We start from the raw sequence: 18,091 nt of genomic DNA on the forward strand, positions 1-18,091 counted from the left end.
TCAGGTCTGGCATGGATATTAAGGGGAACCCCGCGTCAAATTAAAAAAAAAATTGACGTGGGGTCCCCCTAAAAATCCATGCCAGACCCTTTATCCGAGCATGCAACCTGGCAGGCCGCAGGAGAAGAGGGGGGACGAGAGAGCGGCCCCCCTCCCTCCTGAACTGTACCAGGCAACATGCCCTCAACATTGGGAGGATGCTTTGGGGGTCTGTGACCCCTCAAAGCACCTTGTCCTCATGTTTATGAGGACAAGGGCCTCATCCCCACAACCCTGGCCGGTGGTTGTGAGGGTCTGCGGGCGGGGGGCTTATCAGAATCTGGAAGCCCCCTTTAACAAGGGGACCCCCAGATCCCGGCCCCCCCCTGTTTGAAATGGTAAGGGGGTACAAAAGTACCCCTACCATTTCACAAAGAAAGTGTAAAAAATAGTTAAATAAGACAAACACACTTTTGAAAAATTCCTTTATTAAAAAAAAAAAAAAAAAAAAAAAAAGATTCCAGCGTTGGTAATCCACTCTTGCTATCCAGCGACGGACGATCATCTCTCCGGGGTCCAGCGATGGCTGATCTGATCCAGCGCAGCGAATCCATCCATCTTCTGTCTCCGCGGAGGAGACACTGCGGGGATTCCGGCGGCCTGACGTTTGTTATATGCGGAGGGCGGGGTCACCCGTCACCTGACCCCCACCCCCCATCTGACGCAAGGGGAAATCCGAGGTTCCCCGTGACCTATAGGTGACCCTGCACCCCTCTGATGTAATACTGACAGGTTTCCTTAACATCAGAGGGGGCGGGGTCACCCATACATCACGGGGAACCCCGGGTTTTCCCTTGCGTCAGAGGGGGCGGGGTCAGGTGACGCGTGGCCCCGCCCTCCGCATATAACAAACGTCAGGCCGCCGGAATCCCCGCAGTGTCTCCTCCGTGGAGACAGAAGATGAATGGATTCGCTGCGCTGATTCAGATGAGCCATCGCTGGACCCCGGAGAGATGATCGTCCCTCGCTGGATAGCAAGAGTGGATTACCACAGCTGCCAACGTGTCCTCTTCCCTCGTCTCAATGTTATCAGTCACTCCTTCCACAGACCCACCATGTCCTCCTGAGGAGTCCCCCGAACTGTTTGAGCACAGTGTTGGGTACATGCTCCAGGAAAATTCCCAGCATTTTGAAGGCTCTGATGATGATATCCAGCTAGAGGAAGGCAGTAGTGTGAAAGCAGAGAGGGGATGCTCAAGAAGGACAGCAATCTGGCAGTCATGTTCCACTAGCTGCAGCATACTGCCAGGTTTGCTCCAGTGATGAAGAGGGAGGGGATGATGAGGTCACTGACTCCACGTGAGTGCCTGATAGGAGAGAGGAGGAGGAGGAGGCACATCTCCAATGAGGCAGGATGCCCTCCGGTGGCCAGCTTAGGGGCATCACATCAACTGAATCACACCACAGAGCTCCGCCCGTGCAGTGCGCTGCCTCTGCGCGTTATTCCAAAAGTTCTTTGGTGTGGGCCTTTTTTGAGACCAGTGGATCAGATCGCACCGCTGCTGTTTGCAACATATGTCTCAAGTGTATCTTGCGTTGCCAAAACATCAGCCGCTTGGGCACCACATGCTTGACCAGACATATGTTGACCTGCCATGCAGCTCATTGGCAAGCGTACCTTGAAGACCCACCCCAAAGAACAAAGCGGACCTCTCCTTGCCCCTCGTCAGCTGGGATCTCCAACCCCACTAGATCTTCAATCCTCTCTGAAACCTGCACTCGGAGGAATGAAGGTGTAGAATTAGGTGTGTCACAGCCAAGTACTTATGGGCACTCTGCTAGCAGTACACCCAAGTCCGATTGTAGCAGGCAAATTTCCCTGCCCCCGCTGCTGAACCGTCGAAAAAGAAGTTCACTCCCAGCCATCCACATGCCCAGCGGTTGAATGCTAGCTTGGCTAAATTGCTAGCACTTCAACTGCTGCCTTTTCAGTTGGTAGACTCGGCCCCCTTCCGTGAGTTTGTGCAATGTGCAGTTCCTCAGTGGCAGGTCCCCAAACCCCACTTTTTCTCACAGAAGGCAATTCCGGCTCTCTACCGGCATGTGGAAGGCAATGTCCTTGCCTCGCTGGACAGGGCGGTCAGTGGTAAGGTGCATATTACCGCTGACTCATGGTCCAGCAGGCATGAACAGGGACGTTACCTGTCTTTTACGGCCCATTGGGTCACTCTTCTGGCAGCTGGGAAGGATGCAGGACAAGGTGCAGTAGTGTTGGTGGCTGTTCCACCAGCACGCCTCCAAAATGCTACTACTGGTTGTGACACACCTCTCTCCTCCACACCCTCTTCTTCTTCCTCCATGGCCTCTTCCAGTGCTCTGTCCTCGGAACCAGCGGTGCTCCATAGGCGTTCAAGGGGCTACGCAAGTACGCAGGCAAAATGATGCCATGCCATGCTTGTGCTGGTTTGTTTGGGGGACAGGAGCCACACTGGGGCAGATATTTTGTCAGCTCTGCAGGGGTAGGCCGAGAAGTGGTTGATGCCATGCCAGCTTAAGCCAGGAATGGTGGTTTGCAACAATGGCACCAACCTCCTCGCCGCCCTCCGACAGGGACAACTGACCCATGTGCCCTGTGTGGCTCACGTCCTTAACCTTGTGGTGCAGTGGTTCTTGGGTGGGTACCCGGGCTTACAGGATGTCTGTGTGCATTTCCGATGATCATTTAATGCCAGTGCTCGGCTGGCTAAGCTCCAAAAGGAGTTGAACCTGCCCAAGAGCCTCCTTTAATATGGCATGCCCACCAGGTGGAACTCAATGTTGGCCATGCTACAGCGGCTGCACACGCAGAAGAGGGCCATCAATGAGTACCTGTGCGTCTACGGCACCAGGACAGGGTCAGGAGAGCACTGTTTTTTTTCACCACTCCAGTGGGGCATGATCAGGGACGCATGCACTGTCCTGTTACCATTTGAGGAGGCCACAAGGATGGTGAGCAGTGACAGTGCATGCATCAGTGACACTGTACTTCTTGTCCACCTGTTGGCGCATACGCTGCGTGGAATAATGGACAGGGCACTTGAGGCAGAACAGAGGCAGGAAGAGGACTTCCTTGCCTCTCAAGGCCCCCTTTATCCAAACAGTGTTCCTGCTGTCCCACCCATCCCACAGGGAGAGGACGAGGAGGAGGTGGAGGCTTGTGTCAGCATGGAGGTGGAGCCTGGCACTCAGCATCAGCAGCAGCGGTCTTTTAGGGATGATTTACAGTCCCAAGAAACACATGGACTTGTATGTGGCTGGGAGGAGGTGGCTGCGGATCATGTCATCCTTAGTGACCTAGAGGACTCCGGACCCAATGCCTCAGCTAACCTACGCTGCATGGCCTCCCTGATCCTACAAAGCCTGCAGAAGGATCCTCGTATTATACGGATCAAGGAGAGGGACCATTACTGGCTGGCCACTATCCTTGATCCATGGTACAAGGGTAAGGTTGCTGACCTTATCTTGCCGTCACAGAGGGAGCAGAGGATGAGACCTTGCAGAAAAGTCTGTGCAACACGTTCCCAGAGACTGGGAGATTACAAACTCCTGGACTGGACAACGTTTTGCTGAGGCTTTGGTCAGTCACAGAAGGAGCGGTGGAGAAGGTGGCCGTCTGACCGATGCGTTCAGACAATTTTTTTAGTCTGCAGCCCCAAGGTATGATCGGTTCCAGCAACCATCACCAGTGTCTGATTTACATGGTGCAGGAATATCTAGGGGCAAGGTTAGACTTGGACACCTTTCCCACCGAAAATCCCCTGGCTTACTGGGTCTTGAGGATGGTTCACTGGCCAGAGCTTGCACAGTATGCAATTGAGCTACTGGCCTGTCCTGCATCCAGCGTTCTTTCGGAACGTACCTTAAGTGCTGCTGGTGGCTTTGTAACAGATCACAGGGTGCGCCTGTCCACCGACTCGGTTGATCGACTGACCTTCATAAAGATGAATCAGTCTTGGATCACCACCAGCTACCAAGCACCTGAAGCTGATGTAACCAAATTATTTTTTTTGAAATGTCACATCCCTTCAAGACTGCCTATGCTGATGTTGAGTGACTGTCCTGTTATGTTGTCTATCCTCTTCTTCCTCAATGATCCTGCTGATATCTTGGAAGAACATTTTTGGTCCGGGGTGATGCCACCAGCCCAATTTTGCAGCCCCTGTTTAACAGGGGGGTGTAATTACAATTTTTGATGCAATGCTTTGCAGCAGGGCTCATTCCTGCACTCCAAATAGAGTATATGGGAGAGGTTGCAGTGTCGTGGCACCAGCACCAGTGCCCAGCAATGCCACCCATCAGTGCCACCCATCAGTGTCCAGCAGTGCCACCTATCAGTTCCCATCAGTGCCCACCTATCAGTGCCCATCAGTGTCCATCCGTGCTACCTATCAGTGCCATCCACAAGTGCCCATCAGTGCCGCCTATGAGTGCCCATCATGCTGCATACCAGTGCCACCTATCAGTGCTGCCTATGCATGCCATATCTCTGTGCCCACCAGTGTTGCCTATTTGTGCCCACCAGTGCCACCTATCTGTGCTAATCATTGCCACCTATCAGTGCCCATAAGTGCGGCATATTCGTGCCTCCTCATCAGTGCCACCTAATCAGTGCCCATAAGTGGGTCCTGTTTACCCAGCAAACATGGACACTTCTGGGTGCAGCGCGAGTCTAAGAGGACATCCTAGTATGCCCTCCCTGAACAAGCCGACCACGTTGTAGCTGTCATTCGGCCATAGCCAGGTCGGCAAGTGGTTAAAGACACAGTTTCTTATTCACTTGAGTTTCATGGTGAATTACTTTTTTTTATGGTTTCTCTTTGTCACTTGTTGATTTTTTTTTTTCACATTATATTTTGGTGCTAAAGCCTATAAAAGTATATTATTAGGAACTTTAAACTGCTAATAATATCCCCATGGGCTCTATCTGACCTTTCAGTTATACAAGTCTCTAACAATAACAACAACTTATTCTAACAAACTATCTTATAGGTTAAAATGTAAGGAAGAGACAGTGATGTCTCTGGAAGAAGAATTATTTGATCAGTGCCGCCTATCTGTGCAACCTATCTTTGCCCACCAGTACTGCCTATTTGTGGCTACCAGTGCCACCTATCTGTGCCCAGCAGTGCCGCCTATCTGTGACCAGTGCCACCTATTAGTGCCAATAAGTGCGGCATATTCCTGCCTCCTCCTCGGTGTCCCCTCATCAGTGCCCATAAGTGCCACCTCATCAGTGCAGCCTATCAGTGCTCATCAGTGCTGCCTCATGAGCTCCCATTAGTGAAGGAGAAAAATTACTTATTTACAACATTTACTGACAGAAACTAATTTTTTTTCTTTTAAAAAAAAATAAAAAATAAAAAACCCAGGAGTGATTAAATAGCACCAAAAGAAAGCTCTATTTGTGTGAATAAAATGGTACAAATTTCACATGGTTACAGTGTAGCATGACTGTGCAATTGCCATTCAAAATGTGACAGTGCTGAAAGCTGAAAAATGGTTTGGGCAGGAAGGCGGTGTAAGTGCCCTGTATTGATAAAATGTTTAAATGTAAGGAAGAGACAGTGATGTCTCTGTCTATGGAAGAAGAGAGTTGCAATTTGATGAAAACCCCCAAGAGATCCACTAACGTTATAGCTCTCAAATATCTATAGTCATGTGCTGATGATATCTCACACTTGTGAGAATTGGCAAGTAATTCTCAACCTATAGCCTACCGTGCTCTCAGGGATGGGAGAACTAAGGCAAAATGTACCATATGTGATGGGTCCACCTCAAAACATAAAGACAAAGGACAGGGTTATATCATGTCATTAGACCTATACCCAAAACCTACATAAGGACCTATGGGAAGAATTATTACATAAATCCATTAGTGTCTTGACCAAACCTGAAACCTGTTTCTTTTATTTTCATGGCCACCAAACAGATCATTGCAAAGGCTTGGAGGCTATATACCATTAACTAACATGGAAAGCTACAAAGAATAAGATGCACCACGATTAACAGAAAGATAACAACTATTCTTCAGTACTCATATGATAGATTCCTAAAGATCTGATCACCCTGGATGGGAGGCAATGCAGCCTCCAGGACCCACTTTTAGCCTTAGAGTGCTGCACCAGGGTGGGGGTAGAGGCACTGATGCAGGGTGGGGGTGGGGTTGCCTCTCTTGCCTCTACCCTTTTAACCTACAGCTATAATGTACTGTATGATTATTTAAAATGGGCATGTTGATTTAATTTATGGCACCACTGTAATTAGCCTGCAAACATTTATAAAAGTGTTGTGGTAGAAAGGTTTTAGCCTGTTTGCTGCCAAGGGCATAAAGCCTACACCAAAACAAAACTACTTGTATTTGACTGGATGTATTCTCTGTATTCCCTTCTGTTATAAGCTCATGGTCACTTCACCCAACCCATGACTGCAGCTAGTGAGGAGATGGAGAACACAAGCTGTTTTGTCAGCAACACTTGTCTCCAGTTCCCAGCATTTACCAGAGGCAAAGAAAATGCAAAGCTAGGGGAGGCTCCCCCCCCCCCCCCCCCCCCCCCCTCTGCATTCCTATTGCTGATGTTTGCCTCAGACAGGTTCTAGAAGCCAAAGAAAAGCACTGCTGCCTAAGCAACCTGACTCCTCTGTCTTCTGTTGGCAGACAGCCAAGTGCCAGTGGAGGTTGTGACAGCACACCTGGAAGGATGTGAAAAAGTTCAGGAGGGATGTGACACAGTTCACATCCTATCGGGAAGTGTTAAGTGTACAGGAATTGAAAGCTATACTTCTTTTATAAATTATGTAAATTAGTATTATATACCAGGTGAACATTTAAAAAATGCATTGTTTTCTGCAGGTAAATTACAGAGGGCAAAAAGTGCAACTTATTCGAGTGAGGAACCCTTGGGGACAGGTAGAATGGAATGGAGCATGGAGTGACAAGTAAGTGTTGCAGAGATGGTGACATTTGCTGAATAAAACACAAATCATATGACATGCCTAGTATTTACAAATACTGCTACAGTTGGAAGTTAGTAGTGGTCACTATGGCTACTTTTATAGTGTCAAACGTGTACAGTTCTGTACTCATAATAAAGATATTCGTTATGTTAATTTACTGTATGTCCTTTCTGTTGTGGGGTTTTGTTTATGTTTTGGTGTACTTTGTTGTCATTAGATTTTTTTTTTTTTTTAAATCAGAACAAAATGAAGCTCAAAGAAAATTAAAAAGAGAATTCACAATATGTTGTCTTCCTTTAGACCCCTTTCACACCAGGGCGTTTTGCAGGCGCTATAGCGTTAGAAATAGCGCCTGCAAAACGCCCTAAAGAAGCTGCAGCATTGTGTGTAGTGTGAAAGCCCCGAGGGCTTTCACACTGCAGCGGTGCGCTGGCAGGACGTCAGAAAAAAGTCCTGCCAGCAGCTTCTTTGGAGCGGTGAAGGAGCGGTGTGTTTACCGCTCCTCCACCGCTGCTCCCCATTGAAATCAATGGGGCAGCGATGTAATACCGGCAAAACACAGCTATTGCGGTTTTAGCTAGCGGGGGATAAAAGCGCCCTGCTAGCGTCCAAAATGCGCCCCGCAAATCCGGCAGGAAAACGCCGCTAAAAATAGTGGCGTTTTACCGCCCACGCTATCGGCGGTGTGGTGTGAAAGGGGTCTTATGTATTTTACTATTTGATTTTTGTTCCATAATACAACAAAATGGACCAAAAAAGGTAAAAAAAATCTGTTTTTTTTTTTCCATAAAGATTTTATTCAGTATAAAGAAATTAACATACAGATCAAAAATATAATCACATGACAGCATGTAACCAGGACAGTACATTAGTACCATTTAGGAACTAAAACAAAGAAGTGCAGCTTGGAATAAAATGACAAAGAACGAATTAAGAGATTCAAAATTAGTGTCGAATGGCAGAGGGTCACATTTTCACTTTTCACCTCTAGATCTTTGAGTAAGTTCGGTAGGGAGATGCAAGGCAATTTTAAGGAAAGTAAAAGTAGCCCCTCTGCCAGGAACAAAGCCCTCTTGATCTAGGGAGATGAGGCTGGGCAATAGGGTGAGTAGTCTATTGGCTAGAATCTTTGCATACATTTTTATGTCTATATTTAAAAGGGAAATTGGTCTATAATTTGCAACCATTGAGGGGTCTTTGTCGTCCTTGGATAAAAAATCTGTTTATTTTGGTGTTTTTTGTTGTTGTTTGTTAATGTGTATGTATGTATTTATGTTTGTAATGTATATCACAAAAAAAAAAAACGCTGTGGTGTTTTTTAAAAATGTTTAACTTGCTTTTGTAAAATTCCTTTTTTTAAAAGCAATATCACAAAAAAAAAAAAAAACTGAGCCAAGCACAGAATGGAAGCTCTGTTTCACAAGGGCTGTGCTTGATTGGAAGCATTTCTTAAATCATGCAGTTCTGTGGTGGGCAGATGTAAACAGACGTGCGTCTGTTTACATCTGCCTACTTCCGAGTCTGTCCAGGTCTGGAAAAAAAAAAGACTGCATCCTTTTCTGTTTTGCTGGACCTGAACTTGATGGATCAGAGGTAGCCTTTTATGTAAATGGACCCAATTCTGTTTACATCCAGCTTCCCATAGTTTTCAAGGTAATTCAATAATTATATCCCTTTACAAAGAGGGCTCATCTGAAATACACAGTTTCGTTTTGGTCACCAACCCTCAGGAAAGACATTGTTGAATTAGAAAGAGTTCAATGAAGTACGACAAAATTAATAAGAGGGATGGAGAACCTCAGCTATGACTATTCATTAAATTGATTTGTTTTTCACTCTGGAGAAGAGGTGATTAAGCGGGGATATGATTAGAATGCTCATATATATCAAAAGTGACTGCAACTGTGATAAACTGAAGAGGACATGCTGCTATGATTTGAGGTTAGAAGAAAAGAAAAGATTGGGTAAAGGGTCCTTTACTGTTAGCGCAGTAACAATTTGGATTTTCCTCCCAAGGAAGTGGTACTAGCTGAAATGGTCAACAGCATCAACAAAAATTTTGATGCCGCAGGAAGCACAGTATGTAAGGCTATGGGAATTGTTAGAGAACAAAAATCACACACACGTACACACGTAGGTTGACCTGAATGACCTGTCTTTTTTTTAACCTTATATAATCTGTAACTCCATAAGCTGAAGATAGAAACTGATTAATTGCCATGTACAGCTGCTTCAGATTCTGTCTGCACCAGTTTTGACAAGATTCCCCTTATAAAAATTTTCCCAAGACATCTTTCAGGACAGCGACTGAGAGATCATGGCTCCTTGCACAGACAAACAGGAAACACCTCATTAATTGATTCTTTTAAAAGGCCTCCACCCACTACTCTTCAGTTTTTGTGTTTCATACGGTCTGGCAGGAACACCTACTGTGGGGAGCTGCAATATCTCAGAGCTGTCCTGGGAGACGTGTTCCCTTACCTATTTTTCCTGGAGACTCTGATCCTTCCACTTGCCTCCTGGTGGATGTGTTGCATGAGCTCCTTCTCCCCCTTCTGTGCTCAGGGAGAGTACTGTACTGGTGGAGGTTGATGCCCCAGTTTTTATTTCTTGCAGGCAGACTCAGGCTGTGGTCAGGCGTGCACCCAAGCCTCTCTGCGCCACTTGTATTGCAGGCTTGGTTGAGAGGGAATCCTAACCTGTCTGTTGGGATCTCATTACATCCATTAAGAATGAGTCTTGTGCTAGCTTTCAGACCTTCCGGTCAAGCCTTAGGGGAAATCCTGAACCTTCAGTTAGTTAAATTCTGTATTTTTTGCTAGAAAATCGCACCCTGGCACTTAGGCTGCCACCAGCCCACTCACTATAACTCCCGATGCCCCAGACATGCAGTGCATTAACATTGACCGCCGTCCTCCTCCCTTCGCCACACTCAGCACGGCGCTTGATGCTTGCCAGAGCCGCTGAGTGTGTGAAACTGACAAGAAACTGAGAGAGGAGAGAGGAGGATCTGTCAGATTTGACCCTGATGTCGGGGGTGGGCGGGACCCAGCAGCTAGCCAACACCAGTCAATGGGATCTAGGCGGGTGCTGTCCTGAAAGACTATTGAAAGTTACCTGTAAATCTAATGTTGGATTTTTTTTAACTTCTTCTTTTAACTTTTTTTTTTTTTACTTCTTTTTACACATGCTGCATTTTTTTTTTAAGTTTGTTGTTATAGTGAGTTTTTAAGAACATTTTCGCTTTTATTTTTATTTGATTTTTTTTAAATGTAATATATTCTTTAAACACAACACAATGCCACTATTATTTAAGCAATGGCAAATTACGCATTGCTCTAATGTTTTTATTGCTCCAGATTTTAAAGGCTACCTTCACCTTTCTTCTTCTAAATTACAGCTATGCACCAATATACAATTAACGCTCCCCTGCTGCAGAAAGGAGAACATTTTCTCTGCGTTTTAGGACAGGCCTTACCTCAGCCTCCAGTGTCTTCCTGTAGAAAACCCCTCCATTACCTGCCATTAAATTTGATATTTGAGATAGAAAAAACGTTAAAAAGAAGTAGTTAAGCAGCTGACCTGATTAACATGTGTAGCACTAACCCCCGAAGGAGCTGCTGATTCTTTCTGGGCTTACTGATTACCTCCACCAGCTCGCACTCTTTGTCCTTATCTAGGGATTCCCAGGGTTGATAACCCAGTAACTGTAGAGACCGACACTTGAATTCCTTGTTAGGATTTTTATTTTACATAAAACAGTTGAACAAACGCAGTCTCTAAATTGGGAATAGAGGGTATCAGGGTAACGTTTAGCTCAGGTGCTTGGAACTGCTGACTTCAATAAAAGTCTCTCTCTCTCTCTGTAGACAATCCAGGGAACAGCCGCTTGCAATTGGATTCTTTAACTGTTGGATAAATCCTTAAGTTTGGGTTTAGCAGCCAACAGGTAATTCTAGCTTTTCAAAGTCTCTCACACAGACTTGGTTGGAAACTTAGTTGCAACAGGAAGGGTAGAAGTAGGAACTTTTCTTACTGTACCAGAATCTTTCAGCCGGTCCGGCGATACCGTAAGAATTGTGGATTCAATCAATGTCCATGGCAACTCAGCTTCCAGGCTCTTACCGAGCAGCCAGCCTTGTGTGTGGCTCTCTTACTGAAGAGTATATATCAAAAGGAAATTGGGACTTTAGATGAAGAAGGTGGATGCGGAGGTAGGAGTAAAAGGTTTTTAATTCATAACATAGTAATGATAGAAAAACTGTTTCATATACATGCACATATATCCTTAGCACAAGATGTAGACATGATAAATACAGAAGTACATATCAATAAAACGCATATCATAAAAGATGCATGGTAATAAAAATAATGGCATATACAGCAATATTATGGCCTGCAGGTGCCAAAAGTGGCATGCCCAATGACTGTGTCCGTGAACACATGAAATATAAGTATATTAATACATAGCTGTTATGAATGTGGCATCCAATTTAACTCGTAGCACGATGTGTTTCGTGAATACCTTCACTCGTCAGGAGCAGATGCAACAATTGCCTATAGAATATAATAAATATGGTAAACCACACTCAGTATAGAGGGGAGTAAAAAAAGTTAACTTTTGCTATGAGTAGTTGGCCAAACACACTTACCAGGTTGGGCAGCTAGTAAATCATGCAGTAAATGGCATAAGGTGAGCCAGAGACAAGTAGCCTCTCCATGGGGGCTGAGGTGGCGTGTACATAGGACTGCAGCATAGGATGGTGTGGGAAAGTGCATGAGTATAGAACTGATGTCGATATAAACATGAAGGTGGTATGTTGCTCATCAAACAAGAGTATCTGGGAATGAATATTAAATATATAGGTAATTATATATTACAATAGTAATTATTTTGGAGTAATTAATAAACAATAACCCAGTAAAACTGTGTGAGGTAGTGATAGGAGATGGACATTGATTAGATAGCTGATGTGCATGTTGCTAAAATAAATTGAAAAAAATGATAAAGTGAGTGAGAAAATTCCAAGTGATAAAGGAGAAAAATGGAGTATATCAGAAAACATGGCAACCAAAGTGAAAAGGTGAAAATAGGCCAAGGGGCCCTTATCTGAATGCTGCATCCATACAGTACCATAGGACCAACAGCTGGTCCGCAAGGAACCCCAAGAGGAGACCAGCCGTATAAACAGCCTGCTCCAAGTGGGAATGAATAAATACACGCCACTTACTGAAGAGTCATCCCCTGGTCACATGTAGAGTTGCTGGGCCTCTCCAAACCCAAGACGGCACCGGGAACACCTTATAATCCTTCCAGTTACTGCTCCTCGAACTAGCCAGTTCTGAGGCTCGGAAACGGATGGATCCGCACCCAAGGCCATGAGGGCCCCCGGGGGCTGGTCAGGAGGACCGATTGGATGCTGGCACCGCATGTGTTTCTGGCAGAGTCTATTTAAGGCTCTGGGTTAGGCAGAGTCTATTTAAGGCTCTGACTCCTGGACTTGGCATGCTTTTTACGAGTGGCCAGTGTAGGGAAAGGGATAGTACTAGAAATAGAGCCAAGTTCCAGAGGAGAAGGGAAAGTGCAGGGACTAAGCCAACCTTCCAGGAAACCTTCCCTTTTGGGTGTGGCCCAGCCAGGCACCCTCTGTGGCAGGCTCTGTTGGCATCTTCTATTCTGCATCTCATGATTCCACCACTGTCTCAGTTGTAGGTGGCTCCAGTCAGGTGTCCCCACGCTGGGCCTGTTTTTTAGCCAAACTGTCCTAGAATACACTGTTACTGCCAAAATCAGCCTCTGTATGTTTCCTGGCTGCCACACCTAACCCACAAACACACACCCTGCACCTGTCCACCTCCAGGAGTGTGTTCCCATCACCATCTGCAATCAATGCCAGTGAACACTATTCTCACTGAATACATAGCCAGGGTCTTCCTCCTTTTGTACATAGTTACAAAGGTTGAATAAAGACAACAGTACATCCAGTTCAACCTGAGTAAGGTGTCTACAATTGTCCCTATCCCTGTACATTGCACACTCACATCTGTCCCTACCCTCAAGGAGCCCACAATCCAAGGTCCCCATTCATATACTAGGGCTAATTTTGGACAGAAGCCAATTAACCTACCTGCATGTCTTTGGAGTGTGGGAGGAAACCGGAGTATCCAGAGGAAACCCACGCAGGCACAGGGAGAACATGAAAACTCCAGGCGGGTAGTGTCGTGGTTGGGATTTGAACCAGTGATGCGTTTTACTGCTAGGCGAGAGTGCTAACCACTACACCACTGTGCTGCCCTCAAAGTAAACTCTATGCCTAAAGCTGGCTATTCCTATGGTATATTAGGCCTCATGTTAAGGGACGTTTAGGAGCAGTTGGGCATTTTTTTCAGCTCTGTTTTCTTATCAGTATACGTATACAGGGTCATTTATAGGCAGCTGAGTTTAGAAGCCTTTTTTGGAAAGCAAAAAATTGGGTTCAGAGGCATTTAAAATGCCAAATGCCTGTATCAGCATGTAAAGCTGCTAAACATGGTAATTCAACAGAGTTTAAGGTGGTTGCACTTTCTAAAAGTTTGAGCAAGTTGCTCCAAGAATGAGCAAGTTTTGCGTTCCAAAAAAGGCTTCTAAACTCAGCTGCGTATAAACAACTATAAACGACCCTCACGGCAGCATTTCCTTTACAGTAGTTTTTCATTTTAACAAAAAAATTAAAAATTTTCACAAACGCTTCTATACGCAAATGCAGCTAAACACGGCTAAATGTGGCATGTAAATCTGGTTAAATGGACATTTTTAGACACCGGTTTCTAGCTGTCAAATTCATTCAGGAGAGGCTAAACAACTTCCCGTGCACATGAAGCCTTACTGTAATTTTTAGCAATTTGACAACTTGATGAATGTTGATCAAAAGTATTTCAAAATTTCTTTGCTTTTTAACATTTCATTTTGGAACAAATGGACTTTACTGAACAAAAAACACATACTGTACGCTGTTAGAAACTCATTGATTTGAATTTTTTAAATTATGGTCAAAAATAAATGTTGCTTTGTCCGTCTTTTAATCAGATAATCAGTTAACCATTCTTAAAATTAAACATTTTGAGTGAAATTCTATTAATGTATAGCCAGCTTTACCCTTGATCTAAACAATAATGTATATTTAAACCCCAAAACAAAAATTATTATTTATTATTATTATACAGGTTTTATATAGCGCCAACAGTTTGCTCAGCGCTTTACAACATGAGGGCAGACATTACAGTTACATTACAATTTGGTACAAGAGGAATCAGAGGGCCCTGCTCGTTAGAGCTTACAATCTAAAAAGGAAGGGGCAATTGATACAAAAGGTAATAGCTGTGGGGGATGAGCTGATGGAGGAAGTAAAACAGTGTTAGTTAGAAGCAGGATAGGCTTCTTTGAAGAGAAGGGTTTTCAGGGATCGTCTTAAGATGGATAGATTAGGGGACAGTCAGACAGATTGGGGTAGGGAGTTCCAAAGGATGGGAGAAGCTCTAGAGAAATCCTGGACGCAAGCATGGGAGGAGGTGACAAGGGAGCTAGAGAGCAGGAGGTCTTGGGATGACCGAAGAGGGGGGCTTGGTTGGTATTTTGGGACTAGGTTAGTGATGTAACTAGGGCCAGAGTTATGGATAGCTTTGTAAATTATTGTTAGTACTTTGAATTTTATTTGTTGGGTGAGTGGAAGCCAGTGCAGGGATTGGCAGAGAGGGGTGGAGGCCACTGAATGGCTGGTAAGGTGGATGAGTCTGGCAGCGGCATTCATTATGGACTGGAGGGGGGATAGTCTATGTAAAGGTAATCCAACGAGGAGGGAGTTGCAGTAGTCGAGGCGAGAGATGACCAGGGAGTGAATTAGAAGCTTGGTGGTGTCATTAGTTAAAAAGGGGCGTATTCTGGAAATGTTGCGGAGGCTAAGGCGGCATGATTTGGACAGGGCTTGTATGTGGGCCTTAAAGGACAGTTCGGAGTCTAAGGTTACCCCTAGCACCCTGGAATGTGGGGATGGACTGATAGATGTGCCATTGATCTTGACAGAGAAGCCAGGCAAAGGGGCACGTGGGGGAGGAAATATTAAGAGCTTGGTTTTAGATGGATTAAGTTTGAGGAAGTGGTGTGACATCCAGGCTGATATGTTAGTAGATCAGTAAAGCGTGAGGAGATTGATGGGGTGAGCTGAGGGGTAGAGAGATAGATTTGGGTGTTATCAGCATATAAATGGTAGTGAAAGCCATGGGACGCCATCAGCTGACCCAGGGAGGACGTGTAGATCGAGAATAGTAGAGCTCCAAGCACAGAACCTTGTGGGACCCCAACGGAAAGGTGAATTGGAGAAGAGGAAGTGGAGTTGTAAGTGACACTGAAGGTGTGATGAGATAGGTAAGATTCAAACCAATGGAGAGTGCAGCCATGGAGACCAAGCAAATTGAGTTTTTTGAGCAGGAGGGGGTGGTCAACTGTATCAAAGGCAGCAGAAAGGTCCACGAGTAAGAGTATAGAATAATGACCATTGGTTTTGGCTGTTAGTAAGTCGTTAGTGAGTTTTAGGAGGGCAGTTTCTGTGGAGTGCTGTGGGCGAAATCCAGACTGAAGAGGATCGAGAAGGTTATTTTCAATGAGGTGGTTGCTCAGTCGGTTGTAGACTAAACGTTCAAGGAGTTTGGAGGCAAAAGGGAGTAAAGAGATGGGTCTTAAGTTGTTAAGATTGATGGGGTCTGAGGCCATTTTTGGTATGGGAGTGACTAGTGCATGTTTTAGAGGGTTGGGGAAGATGCCAGTAGAGTGAGAGGTTGAAGATATGCGTTAAGGAGTGTAGGATTGAGTCAGATGGTGACCGTAGTATTTGAGAAGGAACAGGGTCCAGGGGGCAGGAGGTTAAGTGGGCATTAGAAAAAAGTTTAGTGACTTCCTCTATAGTAGCAGGGTCAAAAGAGGAAAGTTTTGATTGTGCAGGAGGACAGGGAGTGTAAGGCCGCGTACACACGGGCGGACTGTCTGACGGACTTGGTCCGCTGAAACGTGTTTCAGCGGACAGTCCGCTCGTGTGTGGGCTTCAGCTGACTTTTTCAGCGGACAGTCTGGCGGACTAAGTCTTTCGGAATTTCCGTAATATTGTCCGTCCAACTTTGGTTTCAGCGGACAGTCCGCTCGTGAGTAGGCAAATTGGACGGACTAAGTATGGCGCATGCTCAGAAAGGATTTACACGGCCGAAGGTTGCATTGCAGTGTATTGGACGTCGTATTCATACGTGCTGTACACGTCATCGCGCAAGCTTTCAGCGGACTGTCTGTTCATCGTGTGTGGTCAAGTCCGTTCATTCAAAAGTAGGACGGACTGTCTGTCGGATTGTCTGACGGACTTAGTTGGCCAGACAGTCCGCCCGTGTGTACGCGGCCTAAGGTGAGGGAGATGTCTGTAGAGCAGAGATCTCGAGACGAATCGCTCAATCTTATTTTTGTAGTGATAAGCAATCTCCTGGGCAGTGAGTTAGTTAGTGGGTGGGGGTAGTGGAGGACGAAGTAGAGTGGTAAAGGTAGAAAAGAGTTGACGGGGACTGCTTGAAAGAGTGTTAATGAGAGTGATAAAGTAGGTCTATTTGGCAGCGTGCAGGCAGGAATGGTATTTTTAGAGGGCAGATTTATATTGGCTGAAGTCTTGCTATGACTTAGTTTCATAGTTAGTAAGGTTGAATAAAGACACCAGTCCATCCAGTTCAACCTGAGTGAGTGTCTACAATTGTCCCTATCCCTGTACATTGCACACTCACATTGGTCCATACCCTCAAGGCGCCCACAATCCAAGGTCCCCATTCATATACTAGGGCCAATTTTGGACAGAAGCCAATTAACCTACCTGCATGTCTTTGGATTGTGGGAGGAAACCGGAGTACCCAGAGGAAACCCACGCAGGCACAGGGAGAACATGCAAACTCCAGGCAGGTGGTGTCGTGGTTGGGATTTGAACCAGCGACCCTTCTTACTGCTAGGTGAGAGTGCTACCCACTACACCACTGTGCCGCCCAAGTTTTACGTCACAGACACTCGAGAGCACGGCTACATTTTTTGAGGCTTCTGGTATTGTCTGTCTACCAGGGTTGTAGCGTTTGGGGCCTGATTCTGTGCGTAGTAAGGGGGGCCAAGGTATCCAGGGCGGATGACAGCAAACTGTTGTAGACAGAAGTAGCCAAGTTAGGGCAGGACAAGGAAGAGATTTCGTCGTAGAGACAATCTGTAGCAGAGAAAAGAAGAGAAGGGTTAAGATGGTGAAGGTTTCTACGGGTAATAGTTTGGTAGTTGGAAGGTAAGGAGGAGGCAGACAATGAGAGATTGAAACTAATAAGGTGGTGATCAGATAGAGGCAAAGGAATATTGGAGAGGGTGTGCGGAGTGCATAGGTAGGAGAAGATGAGGTCAAGGCAGTTGCCAACAGAGTGAGTGGAAGCACTTGTCCATTGTTTTAGATCAAAAGAGGAGCTTAGGCTCAGCAGCTTAGAAGTAGCAGGAGTGTTAAGATTAACAGGGATGTTAAAGTCACCAAGAATGAGTGTTGGAATTTCAGAGGAGAGAAAGTAGGGTAGCCAGGCAGAGAAGTCGTCAAGGAAGTTTGATACCGGTCCAGGGGGCCGATAGATCACAGAAATTCTCAATGAAGAGAGGGACAGAGAGGGGGGTGGATGAAGAACCTGAAAAGTGCTTTGAGGGGATAGGAGGATTTCAACACCACCTCCTTTCCGTCCACTAGGCCTGGGAGTGAGTCCACAGGAGGCCACCATAGGAGAGAGAAGCAGGAGAAGAAAGGTCAGATTCTTGAATCCAGGTCTCAGTAATTGCAAGTAGGTTTGGGGAGTTCATGATAAATAGGTCATGGACGGTGGTGAGTTTGTTACAAACAGAGCGGGCATTCCAAAGGGCACAGGAGAAGAGGAGGCTGGCTCTAGGCTTAAGAGAAATAGAAATGAGATTGTGTGGATTGCGGCTGCTAGCAGAGGATGGGTTGTGCCGGGTATGTTGGCCGAAGGTAAATGATTGTGGTCCAGGATTTGGGGAAATATCTCGAAGTTAGGAGAAGAAGGGTGAGAGGTGATATGGGAGTGCGAC

The 18,091-nt window shown here is 45.8% G+C and overlaps 1 protein-coding gene across 1 annotated transcript in view; it reads left to right on the forward strand.

Annotated features, from left to right (window-relative positions):
- CAPN9 (calpain 9) overlaps positions 1-18,091 on the forward strand; it is a 1,247,204-nt gene that overhangs the window by 488,473 nt on the left and 740,640 nt on the right. Inside the window, exon 7 of the mRNA XM_077486535.1 lies at positions 6,869-6,954. Coding sequence (XP_077342661.1) covers positions 6,869-6,954 — 86 coding nt within the window. The remainder of the gene's footprint in view (positions 1-6,868; positions 6,955-18,091) is intronic.

Source organism: Lithobates pipiens, unplaced genomic scaffold (assembly GCF_037356315.1).
Source record: "Lithobates pipiens isolate NorthernLeopardFrog02 unplaced genomic scaffold, aLitPip1_a1.2 Scaffold_18, whole genome shotgun sequence".
Lineage (NCBI taxonomy): Eukaryota > Metazoa > Chordata > Amphibia > Anura > Ranidae > Lithobates > Lithobates pipiens.